The sequence below is a fragment of the Melopsittacus undulatus genome, chromosome 9 (assembly GCF_012275295.1).
Source record: "Melopsittacus undulatus isolate bMelUnd1 chromosome 9, bMelUnd1.mat.Z, whole genome shotgun sequence".
Lineage (NCBI taxonomy): Eukaryota > Metazoa > Chordata > Aves > Psittaciformes > Psittaculidae > Melopsittacus > Melopsittacus undulatus.
In genome coordinates, this window is record NC_047535.1 from 33,999,303 (window position 1) to 34,015,448 (window position 16,146).

Genomic DNA, 16,146 nt, shown 5'->3' on the forward strand with positions numbered 1-16,146 from the left:
GATCGTGGCAAGACACAGGGCCTGGTACCTGGGAGATCCCTGTGGCATCACAGCTGGGAAAGGGAAGAAGGTGCAACAGGGTTTACACAGCCATGGGTCCCCTTTGAGGGGCTCATGCTCAGTTACACCCCATTGATTGCAAACCAGTTTCAGTCCAGGGTGCCAGCACCAGTTGTAATGGAGGGAATCGCGGGGGAGCTGTAAATGCTGGGAATCCTCTGGCTCATGTTGCTGCATGGTTGTATTTAATGATGTGGAGTTTTTTTAGTTTACAGTGAAAAGATTTCAGTTTTTAAAGGTGAAAATAAACATTGATTTGAAGTGAGCCTTGCTATGGCAATAGAATTATGCTGTTCATTCAATTCACTTAAACCCTGGGTAACATTTTGGTCTGTGCTCTATCTAGTGCACAGACATTTTTGAGAATGTTGACTCCCCATAATGTTCAGTGGCTTTTTTTGGGGGAAAAAAAATATGGCTGTTTTAAATAAAGTGTCATTATCGCGTCTTTTCTGGGGTGAATGATATATGGCCTTTATTTTGTATTTTAAAACTAGGTACGTGGAGGTTGCATTAATTATATGTCGCATTTTTCCTCTGTTCAATGCAGATGACAATACACTGCACGGGCCAGTTTTCCTTCAGGAACCCAACAGCATGATCTTCCCCTTGGATTCAGAGGAAAAGAAAGTGAAGCTGAGCTGCGAAGTAAAAGGAAATCCCAGGCCAACCATTGGGTTTGTTGAATGTTGAACTATTATTTGGCAGGATCTCCATGCTTACAGCAGTAATCCCCAAGAACTATTCTCCTGTGTGTATCATGCACTGTAACTCGGTGATGCCCCTGGAGCCTACCCCAGTGCTGATAACAAAAAGAAGAGGCATCACAAAATCACTGCGTATTGCAGTGCAATTGCAAATTTTGTATAGGATTTCAAAAAGATTATGAAAGGATTATAAATAGCCTTGGCTCCCAACTTAACCATCCTTTTCCATAAACATGGACAAAGCTCGTAATTGCTTTCAGCCTTAGTAACTGTGTTGGAATCCTTAGAAAAAAGATGCTATACTGCTACTGTGATACTGCTGCTGTAAATCATTTTGGCTGCTGGGTTTTTTCCTTCTGCACGTTTCTCTTTTTTATTCCACCAAAGTAAATGCCAATTGAAACAGATTAGAGTCATTAGACCTCAGCCAACATACTGTCTTCTGACACAACCTACTATTTAATGCAATAAACTCTGTTGATTCACAGGTACAAACATGCTCCAGTTGTTCCTCTGTATGTTCTGGGAAAGAGAGCTGCTCTGCAGCTGCTGTGCCCTAGTATGCTCTATGGAGGGCTGGTGGGGATGAGGGTTGTTGTAACAGGGGCAACGTGGTGCTGGAATTCATCAGTGCCCCAGTTTGTGACAACATCTGCTGTTGAGTGAATTCTCTGAAATTCAAAAGCAAATAGCCAGGAAGTTGGGAGAGTTAAAAAAACCAACTCAGTGGACACGAATGGTTTAAAGATTCTGTTCCTCGGACTTCCTGTTGCAAAATGATTAATTCCAAGGAGCGGCAGCACTAGCAACTGCAAAAACATTAATCATATCAGAGGCTGAAATATGTGTCAAGGATATTGCTCTTTCAGTTAAATACTGGACTATTTGAATACTGCGCAGGATATTTGCATTTTCATGCCTTATTTTTTGTATTTAATAAGTAGTCAAAGGTGTTTTAAATCTGTATTTACTTCCTGTTGTATTTTCAAATACTGAAGAGTATCAGTTAATATTAGCAGAATATGACTTTGGCATTTTGTGCTGTAGGTGGAAGTTAAATGGAACCAGTATTGACATCGGTATGGATTACCGCTACAGCGTGGTGGAAGGCAACCTGTTGATCAATAATCCCAATAAAACCCAAGATACTGGAACATACCAGTGTGTAGCAACAAACCCGTTTGGAACGATCGTCAGCAGAGAAGCAAAGCTTCAGTTTGCTTGTAAGTAACGTGGCCTCTGTGCCTGCAGAGTGCTGGAAACACGGAGAGAGCAATGACTCCTTTCCTAACCTTTTTTAATGCATTAATATGTATTCTCTAAGCTGTTCATGGCTTAGAGGAAACATCTGGATTTAGAGGGGGAAATGTGAATGAGAAATAGCTGCCTTGGTTTATGAGGATTTAGATAAAGTTACAAGTGGTATGCAAGGTGAAATCTCTTATTTCTTGAGAAAGAGGCCACCTTGGAAAATATGTGGCGAATGGGATTTCACCATTGATTTTTCTTTCATTGGAGAATTAAAGCTTAAAAATATTTGAAGGATCACACTCTTTGTAAGGAATATATTCACAATAACAGTTTCCACAAGTCCTACATTTCACTACTTGGGTACAAATACCTTCAGATATGGGTGATATTTTGTAAGTCTGTGTGTAAAAGGGAAAACAGCCTGCTTTATACATATTTTGGGTTAAATCAGAGTTGCAGCTTCTTGTCAAAAGCTAAGGATAACAAAAGACACAGGTCTTGATTAGAATTATATGAATTAACATTATATGAAATTATGTAAAGCCATTTCAAGTTAGAAGATAAAGTCACTCAGAGTGGGCAGATGATAGCTCAGGACCACGAGTCATCTTTTTTCTCATGTAGTTGTGAAGGTGAAGGCAGAGAATAGATGCATGGGTTTATTCATCCATCATCTGTGTGATTTCTCTGTGCTGTTGCCCTGGGAGGGCTGCACATAGCAGCTCAGTAATTACAGCTGGAGCTCCTGTGAAACGTCCTTACATGTGCGTGCAGGAGTTCAAGGCAGTCTGTTCCCAGATGTGAAGCTATCAGTAATGGTGACCTGGGCTTTCAGTAGAGCTTAATGAAAGATGCTTTTGACTGACTGGTGAGAGAAGCTGATGTACTCCAGCTACAAAAATGAAAAGGTAAAAATGCCAATAAACAGGTTCATACAATATAGAGAGATGAATAATGGGAAATATTACTGTGAGTAAAGCCAAGTCCTTTGTCTCCTTGTGTAGTTCACAATATATTATCCATTTGCTTATGACCTGCTTGTGGTTTTCCATGACTAAAGATGTGTTTTTGCTCTGGATGGATAATGGACAGCTTCCTACAGACCAGTCTCATCACTTCAGGTTTCAGTATGTCAAGGTGATTGCTTCATAAATAGTGCACTGGTCTGCTTCTCTGGAGACCATGTGTCTCACAGCAGGCTCCATCTTACAGATTGTGGCCTTCTGCTAGCTAGCAGGGTGAGCCTTGGAAGCGTTGTTACTCAGAGCAGAGCACTTCCACACCCCATTGGCTGGAGTTGTGCTGTTTGCTGAAGTAAATAATTTAAGAACAAGCTGGGTACCCAGGTCGCAGGTTTTCAGACTCTGGTCCCAAGCCTCAAAGTTCAGGATGTGGCACTAGGAGGGAGGATCCTGATGCTGGAAAGTGTGGTAGCCACAGACTACTTGAGTAGTGAATTACATCAATGCCCTTGCTTGTTGAAAGTCTTAGGTGCTTATTAATCAAGAGCTTGCAAACACAGATAATTCTGCAAAAAGTAAGAAACCTTTCACATTTTGTCTTTGCTTCAGATAGAGTGTTTATTAAATCCTGATCAATTCATCTGTCTTCATCAATGATATATGTGGCCAAAACCTTTGAAGTTTTGTAGCTGACCAAATGCAAATTTGGTTTGACCGTTTCATAGTTAAGAAGGTTAAATTCAAAACCAAAGCTTGTTCCTTTCCAGTTAAAGTAATTATGGGGAACTTGAATAAATTTATTATTTTTAATTTCTAAAATTTATTTTAGATTGATAAAACAGCATAATGGGATTAGAAACATTTAGATTAAATAAAAAGAAATAACATTTGTGAAAGTAGGCTCTGTGCTTTCACAAAGCAGTAAGTCATTTTGTCTTGTATAATGAAAGGGATTGCGACCAGAATTAGCTTGACTTATGAAATACAGAGTAGTTTATTACAAAATCTCTGTCTCTAAGAACCAATAAAAATGGGCATATGTATTAGTAATGTGTGGTTTTCAGCCTTGACATCTGAGACGTGTGGATGCAGTAGCACTGCTTAATATAATTATGGGCCTTTCTGTGGTTTTATTTCGAACGTGATCATTTTTGCATGGCCCTTCGTAGGTTCTGCATGGAATTACCTAAAACACTGGGGCAGACTCTTTGTAGCTGCTGGAGCTCTCTCTTAAACCTTTTTGCTTTCAGATTCTTCCCTTTTATCGAGTTATTTTCCTTTAGTTTACACCCTTGCCTAGCACCTAGATTGACCATGAAGTCTCTGACCCAGGTCTAGCACTTCAGCTTGCTCTCCTATGCCACACTGTGTCACACACTATGATTTAACTGTGGAAAGCCATATGATTAGAGAGTCAGGATGGTACCACTTAACTGTCCGTAGCTTTCCGCTTCATCCAAGCAATCTCGTATTTTCTATCCTGGTTGTGTGTTTTGTGATTTTTGTGTTCTCTCATATTTATTTCTGATGAAAGTTTTTCTGGGTCTTTTGAGACTAATGTCTGGGGTTTGGAGCTTTCTTTCTCTCCCCTCAAAAGTTAAATTCTGAGTTTTGGGGTATCAGTAAAATATGGTTGTTCATTCTTCAAGGGCAGTATTATTCTTCTCTAGCGTTTTCAGTGAAGATTAAACTGTGATCTAGCTATTCAACCTTCTGTGGAGATCAGAAAAGGTCAGAAATTTAATCCTTTAAATATGTATTTAGGTTACAAACTCATTATGATAAAAGTGCTAGTATTTTCCCCCAATACTTGCTTTGTGATATGCCACATTTCAAATTTGTTCTTTTTTTCTCTCTCTCTTTCCTCTTTTGTTTCTTTTTTTTCCCCAGTGACAGTTGTCTCTGAAATTGAACATATTTTCCTAAAGTGAGGTATCTGCTGTGCCACAGTAGCAGAATATGGATTAATGATACCGTAAACCCTGTGCTTAAAGCAGTACAGGCTTTCAGAAAATAAAAAAAAAGCTTTAAACTCCTGAGTATGGATTCTAATAATGGCTTTTCCAAAATGATATACGAAAACACAGCTGAACTAGATTAAATTATGTGCTTTTTATTTTAGGGGATGGGGCTTAGCTTGACAATTTTATTCACTGTACTGTAGTTTCTGTTCGGAAATAACACTGAAATCAATAAGAAGTTATGCCTGGAAAGGAGTGCAGCTCTGATGAGGCAGTTTAGAGGTGTACCCACCCATTCAGACATCATTAAAGCTGTTTACTATGGCCAGGATCCTGCTTCAATTTAAGTCGAAGATAAAACTTGTATTGATTTTTAGTGGCACCAGAGTTGGACCATACCCCTCAGAAAACGATGAATTTGCAAGTCGTTCTGCCTGCTCAGCCCCTGTTCTCTTTTTGGCATGAGTGGGAGGTGCTGAGCAGCTGTTGGCCATGGGTAGGAGAGCAGTACAGCTCAGTGTGCAGAGGTATGCTGTGAGCAAGATGCACTTCTAATGAGTGTCCTTGCCAAATTATTTCTACTGACTATGAGATAATTTACAGAACGGAACATTAGTAAACACAGGTGCTGGAAATCGCATTTATACTGAACACCTTCACAGACATAAAACCACATGAAGTCCTGGGAAAGGCTGCAAGAGTTTTTCTGTCCCCAAAGCAAGGCAGCATTGATGCCCTTCCCTAAAGATTGCTAGCCTCTTCTGCAAAACATTTGCAGACCCTTCTTGGGAGTATATATTTGGAGAACTATGCATTAAGATTTACTTTCAGCTATTTTGGTGGCCTTTGCTAGTCCTGATCTTACTTGCTGATCGTTCACAATATGCTTGCACTCCATGCCATGTGCAGGTAATGTCCCAAGAGCTTTCAGACCTCTTTCTCCCCCTTCCATTGCTACATTGAGTGTGCTACAAGTCCAGAGGATCATGGTTTGAGAAGGTGAGCCAGGTATCTTTTCACCAGAAATGTCTTTGCAGAAGCCTCCAAGCTACTGCCATGTGAGAGTGTATGTGAAGTGTGGCACATGATTTGACTCTTTGTCTTTGTATTTCCTTTGGTTTAACCAATGGTTTGTCAAACAGAAAGGGGCCAGCTAGTCAAAACTGGTCAAAACGAGCAGCACTTCTGGAAGTGGGTTCGGGGGAAATAGGGCTAAATAAGGTTTTCCCTTCTATGTGTAATTCTTTGCTAAGTGATGTCCAGACCTTTACTTTTATGGTCACATTGATGTGATGGAATAAGTGAGACATGACTTGTCCCAGCAAAGAGGATAGCAATTACTGTCTTACCTTTCAGTTGATTTATGAGCACCTGTAGAATAGCATCTCTAATCACAGAATCGCAGAATGTTTTGAGTTTGAAGGGACCTTAAGGACCATCCAGTTCCAACCCCCTGCCACAGGAGCGGAGAGGGCACCTACTAAACCAGCTTGGTCAAAGCCCCATCCAGTGACTTGAATGAAAGATTTAACTGGATATATATAATTTTGAAGATACTAACTTTGTTCTACCTTGCTGAGGCCACAGTTTGTTTTCTACCATCAAAGCTTTGAAAACAGACATTCTGCATGGCTCCAGGAGCAGTGCACTAGGTCACTCTGTCCACCCCTGTGCCCTCACTCCCACACCAGGGGTCTGCAGACTGTGTCTGCTCAATTGCCACTTCTGCCTGCAGCAGCTTATGCATCCCCAGGACAGGGCCAAGGCTCCACTCTGCTTTCCTGGCATATGACCTTTGTCTTCTCCTGTGGAGCCATCCCCGATACTGGGAGATGAAATATCCTTTCCCTGCTGTGATAACTAGACTCAATTTGGCCCTAAATTCCTCAGCAAGATTTACAGTTTAACCTGAAAATACACAAAGACAGTGCTACCTGCAGTAATACTGGCTTAAAAGTGAGCCCTCTGCAGAGTGAGCAAGTAGCCATGCAGTAGCTGTTGCCTTTCTCATCAGTACCGTTGTTTGTCACACGCTGCTGATTGTGAAATGAGTATCCAAAGAGGAAAATCAAGTTCAAATTGGTGCAGATTTTCAGTCATATCATTGTTTTGCCTCCTGTTGTTATAAAAACTGCCTAAAAGTGATGCTTGTGAAAGATGAGCTGTTAGAGAAATGGAATTTCTTTTCATATGGAATAAGTTTTCAGGGAATTTTAGCATTTTTCACATTGTCACACCCCTGCATGGGGAGGGTGGTTGGTGTCCTTCCTCCTGCTACACACAGAGATACTTCTCAGAAATCCATGCCTTTCCAACCAGTAGCAATTTTCTGTGAAGGAGTTTCCTTTGAATCAAGTCCATTCTAATGTTATGGGTATTTTCTGCAGTTGGCAAAAACAGTATTGAGGTGTCCAGGGGGCTGAGGTACCAGTTTTTAGGACATGAATGAGGCTTCAGGAGAGGGGATGATGAAGGGAGGCGATCTCAGGGGATGCTGGAGCAACAGCAAAGCATTGTTGTGCTGCTTGGGGCCTGGGGCTGCAGGCAGGTGGGATTAAATGAAAGGGGGAAAGGTCTCTTCCTCCTCCAGGCAGCCCTGGTCAAGTGAAATAGCTGTTTCTGTGTATGGAATTTAGCCTGAACTGTTTCACTCTGTTTGAAGGTTAAACCGTGCCTGGAGGTCAGGGTTTGGAGGTGGGCTTCTTTTCACTGCTAACCAGAACAGCGGCCTCAGACTTACCTTTTGTACATTTTCCATTGTCCTATTCATTTATAGAAACTCTTAACTTTCTTCTGTGATACCATGAACATACTCCTAACTGCAGGGAATCACACTATTGTTTCTCAAAACTGTTTCCCCCACACTTTAATAAAGGAAGTTGTTTTATAGAAGTGTTTCTGCAAAAATAATTGTTACACATGAATTAGCAGCTTGGACTTAGCACTGTGCAGTGCAAATGGTAGCAGAAAATGCAGTAATAATGTGGTTGCAATGAGAATACTTTGGGGCTTTGACCTACCATCCCAAAATCATTTCACCATGATGGTAGAAAAAGAAAATTACTCCCAACATAATACTAAAAAGGATTTTCTTCAATATTCCCATTGCTGGAATGATTCTTGTTATATCTTGCACCCAAGCAAATCCTGTAATTTTTGCTATTAGTTGCTAAGAAACAAATTATAATTGCTGCTCACATTCTTTACTGTTTTACCCTCTTATTGCCCTGATGTGCATTCATTTTCTTTTTGGAGATTAAATGATCAATGGAGTAATTCTTTCAAGAACAATTAATAATGAAAACATTTTCAGAGAACCACCAGAGTATCTGCCTCGCCTGCCCTAAACAAACAAGCACAACAGTCGCATTGATTGATCAGTGAAGCGGTGCACTGCCGCTCGGCTGAATGAGGCATTCGGCATGCGAATTGAATCACTTCCGCAGTGATTACTAATGTCTCAGTGTTGAGAAAAGCTGATGTGTTTTAAACCTCCTGGCAGTTAAGGAGGCAGAGGGTTTGGGTTGGCTTTTTCAGGAGCTGGGCTGCAGCTGGGATGGTGCGTGTGTGCAGCACTGGTTGCGGGTGTGCATCCTCTCCGGGAAGTTTCTTTGTTCAAGGTCTTTCTGCTTGTGAAGGGCAGAAACCCAGTTTGGCACATTTTTCTGGCTCCTTGTTCTGGGTTTCTGTGAGAGCACTTGCCAAAAGACCCTATGTATGGGGTAGATATGTGGGGGTGTGAGTTTTCAGCATCCACTAAGATGGGGGAAACACTCCTGCCTGCCTGCACCCACCACCACAGGATGTGCATGCCTGTGCTCCACAGCTGGTTTGTGCCCCAATATTGAAATACTGTGCTCAGTTATTTCTTACTCAGAATTCCTTCCTACTTTTTCAGAGCCTTAACTTCAAATCTTCAGCTCTTCCCACAGGTTAATTCACTTTTTCCTGGCAGTTTTGTTAGTGTGCTTCCTCCCCAGTGTTTGGTGACAATTCACTTCCAGACAAGGATTGGAGTTTGCTTTTGTCCAGGCCCGTAAATCTGCCTTAAATAATCTAGTTTTCTTACTTTTTCTTACATCTTCAGGAATTGGTTTTCTTACCGTGGCCTGGTTTCCCTCATGTACCCCAACATCTCTTTTGCTGTCTGCTTTTCTCCACCTTTGAAGCCTTTCAGAGCCTCTGTACATCCAGGCCAGACAGGGGGCTTCAGGGCTTCGTTGTGGTGCAAAGGAGCTGTTCTGTGGCACCAGCAAGTGACACCATGCTGCAGAGGGTCTGCTGTTGCTTCCTTTGGCTGACCTTCCTATTTCAGTTTCCAAAGACACTAACAAAGCTCATTATAGTATTTCCCAGATAAACAGGACACATCTTAAATCCTGTGTCCAGTAAATAAATCTGGTTTGGTACAGATTCTGTGGTAAGAGGGTTTTCCTAAACTTTTCATTCTTCCTAAAGGAATAGTTGTTTTGTAGGTCCTGAAACTCTGCAAATAAAGCATTCTTTTGGAACTTGCATGTGCACTTCTGCCCACTGCCAGAGGCCCATCTTCCCAGGCTTCCCTTCTCCCACCAGAATGGCTGGGACATGATAGCTATCCCTGTTGTTATCCATGCACCATAATACACATGAAGCTGTCAAGTCACAGCTCATGAGAGCAGGGCACAAACTGCTTGTGGTATCCCTGTTTGTGCATAGTTAGAATGTTAAGTTTTTCTGGGCCTTCTGATAAGATTTGGGGCTAATTACTACAAATAGGGCTCAAGAATGTTGTTTCCTGTATGCAGGTAGAGTCCCTGCTTCCTCCTCCAGTGCCCTTTAAATGAAAAATATAATTTATATAAATAAAAGGCCTGCTGATCTTATCCAAAACCAGATACTTCTGCTGCTTGGGCCCCAGGACTGGGTTGATGACATACAGGGGTGTTCTTAACAAAGGAACAAGCAAATTTATTTGAGTCTTTCTTTGTGCATGTATTTCCCAATGTTTCTATCCTTTGCTGAGCTCTTAACCCAGCTGTGCAAAGTGCAGATGATGACATTAGAGAATCAGCTCCCAACCTCTGCACCTTTGCTGCACAGTCTCCAATGGGTGGAAAACTAGGCTAAGCCTCACATAAGCTCTTTTTTCTCTTTTTTTTTTTTTTTTGATGAATAGGACCAACAGGGAGCATGTAGCAGAGTATAGATATATAACCTACTTTACTTTCATCAGTGATAGAAGTACCCTTAACTTACAACAGGAACACAGTATTTATACCTGCTTTGTTTCCACCCAAGGGTTATAAATAAGATGAATATATTATTACTTAAAGCAGTGGCAGAGCATTTGTAAATAATCAGTGCACCTTCTCTCAAAGCTAGTTATCTTGTAAGCCTGCAAGTGTCATTTAGGGAAGTGTATTTCAGTTTATATCATGCAGAAATAGTGCTGCTGAGAGTGGGGAGCATTGCACAGGGAGGTGTCAGAGGGCTGTGGCCAGGAGCTGTTAGAGCTGCTGCCAGCACCTCTGGGCATCGCTCCACAATGAGCTTAAGATCACAGGTCTGTCACAGTTCCATGATTTCCCTTGTGTTGCAGAAATTTAGGGCACAGCAAGGCACTGGCTTGACAGTTCTTCCTGTCTCTCCCCATATTTATTAATTGTGCATTTACTATGTAAAATAACATCTATTCAAATTATATATATTTATATCTAGGGGCTGAATTTTAAGAACTAAATGTAGATGTAGGTGTTTGTTTAGAATGAATGCTTAGGGCCAGTGTGCCAAGGTCCACTGATGTAAGCTTCTCTTGCAAAAAGTTCTGCTGTTATGTAAAATTCTTTCTGGTCTTGAGATAACTATCTTTGTGCTAAATCATGTCATGGTGCTGTGAAAAACTCTGACTCCACCTCGAAGGAAATAAGAGATTTCTTGTTTTCTCTGATGTTCTGAATGAAGCAGGAAGTATTCAGGTTCTGAGCCCAAGTATTTGGGACAATTTCACTTTGAAGTGGAGTAGATCTCTCTGCATTTAAGATCTGACCTGAGGCTTAATCAGTCACTTTGACATCTCACCTGCTAACTTAATACCACCCTTCTTTTTGTATGCTCAGTATATAGTTAATAAAGAAACCGGTGTAAAGCTCCCACAGTAAGCTAAGGAGAGAGCAAGACTTTGTCTTTTTTTCCCTTCTTTTCCATGGCTTTGTGCAGGATCTGCTACTGTGCTACTTATCAGCAAGAATTTCCTGTTCTTTCTCATTCCTGGAGCGTTCACAACTTGCTTGTGTTACCGGCAAGGTAGTTCCCACTGGTGACCTGTTTGGCTGCTTACCCCTAGGTTATTAGAGAATCAATGCACATCATTTGACATCTCTTCCACTATTAGAAGGCTAAACATGAGAATTAATATAGTAGTGTACCATGAATATTAATATGCCCTTAGTAATAGTATTAATCCTCTGAATGTAACTAAATTTACTGAATATTTTTCTGAGCATATTTTCTTAAACCTGAGGATAGGAACAGTTGAATAGCTGTATAGATGACACTGGAATTTCAGGTTGGCACAACTTCAGAGTGTAGCCCAACTACCTTCATTGAGTAGTCTTAGCTTTGTAAATCACTGATGTCCAGCTGGCTTACTCTGTTGAAAGCCAGAATAGCACATAAATAAGAGATGAAAATTAACTGCAAATTTAAATTACTATTTTGACTATAAATTAAATAGCCTGAAAAAGTAGATGCCAGTATAAAGCAGTATACACAAGAGTGCAGTGACCCTTCAGGGAACTCGGTTATTCAGCGAATTTAAACCCTGCTTTCCTGAAAAGACAAAATGGGATATGATGGACAGCAAACTTATAAATTTCAAAGAAATCTTTCCCTTGACTTATGGATAATTATTAGCATTCATAAGGGTCTTTCCTTCAAATGTTAATATATTGAATATTTTTATTAGCAATCCTGTAGATACTCTTGTCTGCAGTATAGTCAGCAGCAGGCAGGGTTGCAGTATGTTCTATCCCTACCCATGATTTGACATACACATCCATTGTCACCACTCTTTTATCATGCAGGAGTTAATTTGGGGCATCATTTTCCACAGCTAGAAGTCTCACCTGCTCACTCTCTCCATTAAAAGTGTTAGGGGTAGGTCAGGTCTGTGAACCACTGCTTTCTGCTGTCCAGGCAATCCATGATGCCCTCAAACCACATAAACATCTGTGGGCACAACTAAGGCTTCCTTTGGTCTCGGTTCTTTTCCATAACAGAACTTTCCAAACATCTTCCAAAAACTGACCCTAGAGTGGCACAAACATCTGAAGAGCCATAAAGTTATGTTTTTGTGGTATGTTGTAATCACTTTTCCTGGTCTTTTGCATCCAGCAGATAGAAAATAGGACAAGGAATCTCAATTAGTAGGATGCTTCTTGTAATACCTCCCTTTTTTGCTCTAAACCTCCTGGTCTGTCAAATGAAATAATGCTATTTACCTAGTCTGAAGAAATAATTATTATCCTTAGGTTGATCTTCACGGATTCTGTATCAGTGTAAATCACTAGTGTCTTAAAATGTGTGGAAAATAGCAGTTACATGCCCCCCTGGTCAAGTGCAGACTATACCCAAAGGCCAGAGGTGAGCTCTGTCTTTGTAAGAAAAGGTCTTTTCCTATTGATGGGATGCAAGCCCAGTGCAGAACAATTTTATCTTAGTGGCTGCTGCTTCATTGTTTTATTTTTTCATTCCTCTTTTCCTTCTTGGAAGCAGAACCAGGGAGTCAGTATTGGCATGCAAAGACAGCAGAGCTTTAAATATGTTTGTCAAAAGTTGTCCCATGTTATTTTTCCTGTCTGCAACAAACGTGACTGCCATTTCATAATTCATTAGACATGAGAGATGAACAGAATGAAGAAATATCTCCTCTCTAGGAGACGCTGCCTAGCATCATAATGTGCCATTTCCACAGGCAAGCTGAACTACTGGATGCTCTCTGAGGATCAGGATCTCTGTAGGGTCTTTTTCGTTTGTGTTTCTATCAAGTAAAGGGAAATTTTTTCTTTGAAATTTGTAGCTGGGTGATCTTGTGTCACATTATTTTACATTATTTGGGGCCTGAATTTGCATTCATTTATCTGCACAAAGTAAGAAGGTGCAGCAGAGCATGCTCCAGTGGGGCTCACGAGGGGTGCCTGCAGTGTTAATGCTCAGCTATGAAGCGAGAGGGGGCTGTGCAGTATTTCCTTTCCCCCAACAGACGTACTACTTCTTGGCTATTGCAAAATCATCTGTGCTGGGAGAAAGTGCAAGAATAGCTCACTGTTTTGCTAGGAAAATATAAAAACTAAGAGTGAAATAACTCTGTTCAAAGTCAACCCAAGGGGAAATGTCTGCCCAGCTTTTCCAGATTAAAGTAATAAAATAAAATTTTCCGAGTCCTCAGCGTTTTGACGGGCACAGAAGAGTTGCTTCAAAACAAATGTTGAAATATTTCCTATAGAAGGAAGGTAAACGGGCAGCTTTTATGAAGTGGAACATAAAAAAAGATCATCATCAACTTTCTTTTTTTTTGGTAACATCATAGAAAAGAGTGATTTGGCTTTGGAGGAGATCAGTGGGTGCCTTGCAGACATGCTAAGAGCCTCTGTTCTCCCATGAGTGCTATGAAAAAAGGCAAAAAGCACTTGGGGCTGCCTTGTTGCCTATTTGGAAGCAAGGTTCAAATCCCGGTGAGGTGCTGAGGACATAGTGTGGTAGGCAGAGCCATCCTCATGAGGACAAGCAGCTCATGCTTGGTGTAAGGGAGGAAGGAGAAAGCAGTCCAAGCACAGCTTGAGGATCTATGGCTCCTGTTAGCTGTGTGTTGGCCAGTGGGATTGGTAACACTCGCGGAAAAGCAGTTGAAGTCCAGAAGACAAGGTAAAAGCCTAAGGAGGAATTTTAGTTATGTGGGTAGGCAAAGCAGCCTGTCTTTGGATGATGGTGGTCAGAAACACTTGATAAGATTTAAACATAGTCTCAATTTGAGAACCCAGGTAGAGACCTCAAAATCCAGGATGATACGTAGATCAGGGATGAGAGTGAGGGGGAGAGTGGGGAGGGCTTGTGAGAACAACCTGGTTCACATTCCAACACACCAACTTTCCACTTTCCTAATCCACACGTGTCCATTTGCAGCTCACTGCTGGCTCAGGTGGGAGTAGCTGAGAGCCCTTGTCTCTGGGTGGGAGGCGGTTTGCCTCCTCTGAGAATGCCCAGTTTACCTTAAAACCTTTGACTCCTCCATGTATGTATCTCTTCTCATTGCATAATTAAGTTGAGCCTTCAAAGCAAACCCCACTGTGAAAAACCCCACAGCAAAGGGTCATCTGAGAATTTTTGTGTCTTGAAGCAGGATAGCAATTTCTGTGCAGGAAAGATCAGGCAAAGGGGAAAGATCTAGAAATCCAAACAGGTCTTAGCCACTTGGTAAAGCTGCACAGGCAATACCTTGTTTCAAGTCCAAGAAAAAATATTTTCCAGGAGGGAGAGGGGAATGGCAAGATGCTTACCTCTAAAATGTGTTTTTCGGTGAAGTAGAAATCCCAGTGAAATTTGTGTTCTAAAGGTCAAATGAGAAAGCTTTCATTTCCAGACTTGTAAACTATTTCTCAAATCAGTGACTCTTAAAAATTATTCATTAGAACACCAGCTTTTAAACTAGAATTCTATTAAGCTCTTTATCAAAGGTGGCTTTATTCCAAACTGCATAGCCCACTGTTTAGTCTTGACACAACAGCAAGGACATGGGCAGAAGAACTTAATCTTTGTGTATTTGTGAAAGGGATGACATAAAACCCTGCTTTTAAAAAGTCAGGCATAGGTTTTATAGAGACAGTGTTTAGAGGTGTTAGAGCCATAAATATTAGGAGGCAAATCTTGTCAAGTCTTTTGAAGCAAAAAGCTTTAATGTTTTTGTGGGTGCTAGTCATCAGTTAAAGTGCTTTCAGCCTGCTTTCATATAGGCAGGCAATGATTTCTTCAAACCAGTGTCCTCTAAAATCTGAGATTGATTGAGATGCACTACAATCCCATCTTCAAGACTGTTTTATGGGCCAAATTAGCACAGTTTATAGTATACAGTCAATGAGGTCATATTATTCCTTGGGCAATGATGCAAATGACTTCTGTCTCCATCTGGTTGTGTATTTTGTCCAGGATAGGAAAGAATGCTCTGTTATATGTGGAAAGTTATGGAAATGTGATGAAACCAATTTGGAAGATGGCATACAAGCTATCTCTTGGTAGAAGGTTCTTTGTTCAGTCTGAACAAGGAATATTTAGCCAATCCTAGTGAGGGGGTTTTGTTGAACAAGATGTCATTGCTAACCTATTCAGATTCCCCTTGATGGGAGGTAATGTGGTCTTCAATAATAAAAAATAAATTAAAAAATCCCGTTGACTTTGGTTCAAGGACTGAATGTGACCTTAAACATCACTCAAAATTTTAGATTGCGAGGATCATCTTAAAATTATAGAAGGGGTATTAGAAGGGAAACCCTATTATGCTCCGTAAATCCCTTTAAGTCATGCCTGAAAATTGACTTCAGGTTCCCTGGCTGTCTGTGTGCCTAAGTGGATTGTGCATTTCACATATATGAAAAGTTAATTAACCCCTTTACATAAATCATTACTTCACTTTCTGTTGTATGCATGCTCTGAAGTTTGTTTAATGTATCTAGTAAAGGTGGTGTTTTGTCCACTACAGAATACTGAAAATTGCCAATGAACATTTCTGGTTTTCTAATTTGACAGTTCTTAAATTATAGGATTCATTTGTGGCGAGTCAAGTTATCAGATTAATTTGTAATCATTCAAGGTTTTCTTATCCAAAGTACAACCAAGTCTCAAGGGTGAAATACCATACCAAACACCCAGGCTAAAAGAGCTCCTTATATGCTGATCCAAGGATTTGTTGATAATCTAGCTGAAGGATTAGCAACCTAATCAAAGATTTGGTTTTTGTACAGTTACAATGAGACCAAGGCTAAAGTGCATAGTAACTTCACACTTGCAATGATGCACACAGGCTAGAACACATGGGTGTCATCCACCATTTTCCTTTCCTGTGCTCCTCCTGGATGTAGCTGGGTGGTGTCACCTTTCCCAGGAGGAGGCAGTTACAACCCCTTACTGCCTCAGAGGTGCTTTGTTAGGAGAGCATGACAAGGCAGGGGGGAG

The 16,146-nt window shown here is 40.9% G+C and overlaps 1 protein-coding gene across 1 annotated transcript in view; it reads left to right on the forward strand.

Moving 5' to 3' along the window:
* Window positions 1-16,146, forward strand: part of CNTN4 (contactin 4) — a 163,133-nt gene that overhangs the window by 35,790 nt on the left and 111,197 nt on the right. Inside the window, exons 2-3 of the mRNA XM_031049239.2 lie at window positions 611-737; window positions 1,815-1,990. Of these exons, the coding sequence (XP_030905099.1) occupies window positions 611-737; window positions 1,815-1,990 (303 nt within the window). The remainder of the gene's footprint in view (window positions 1-610; window positions 738-1,814; window positions 1,991-16,146) is intronic.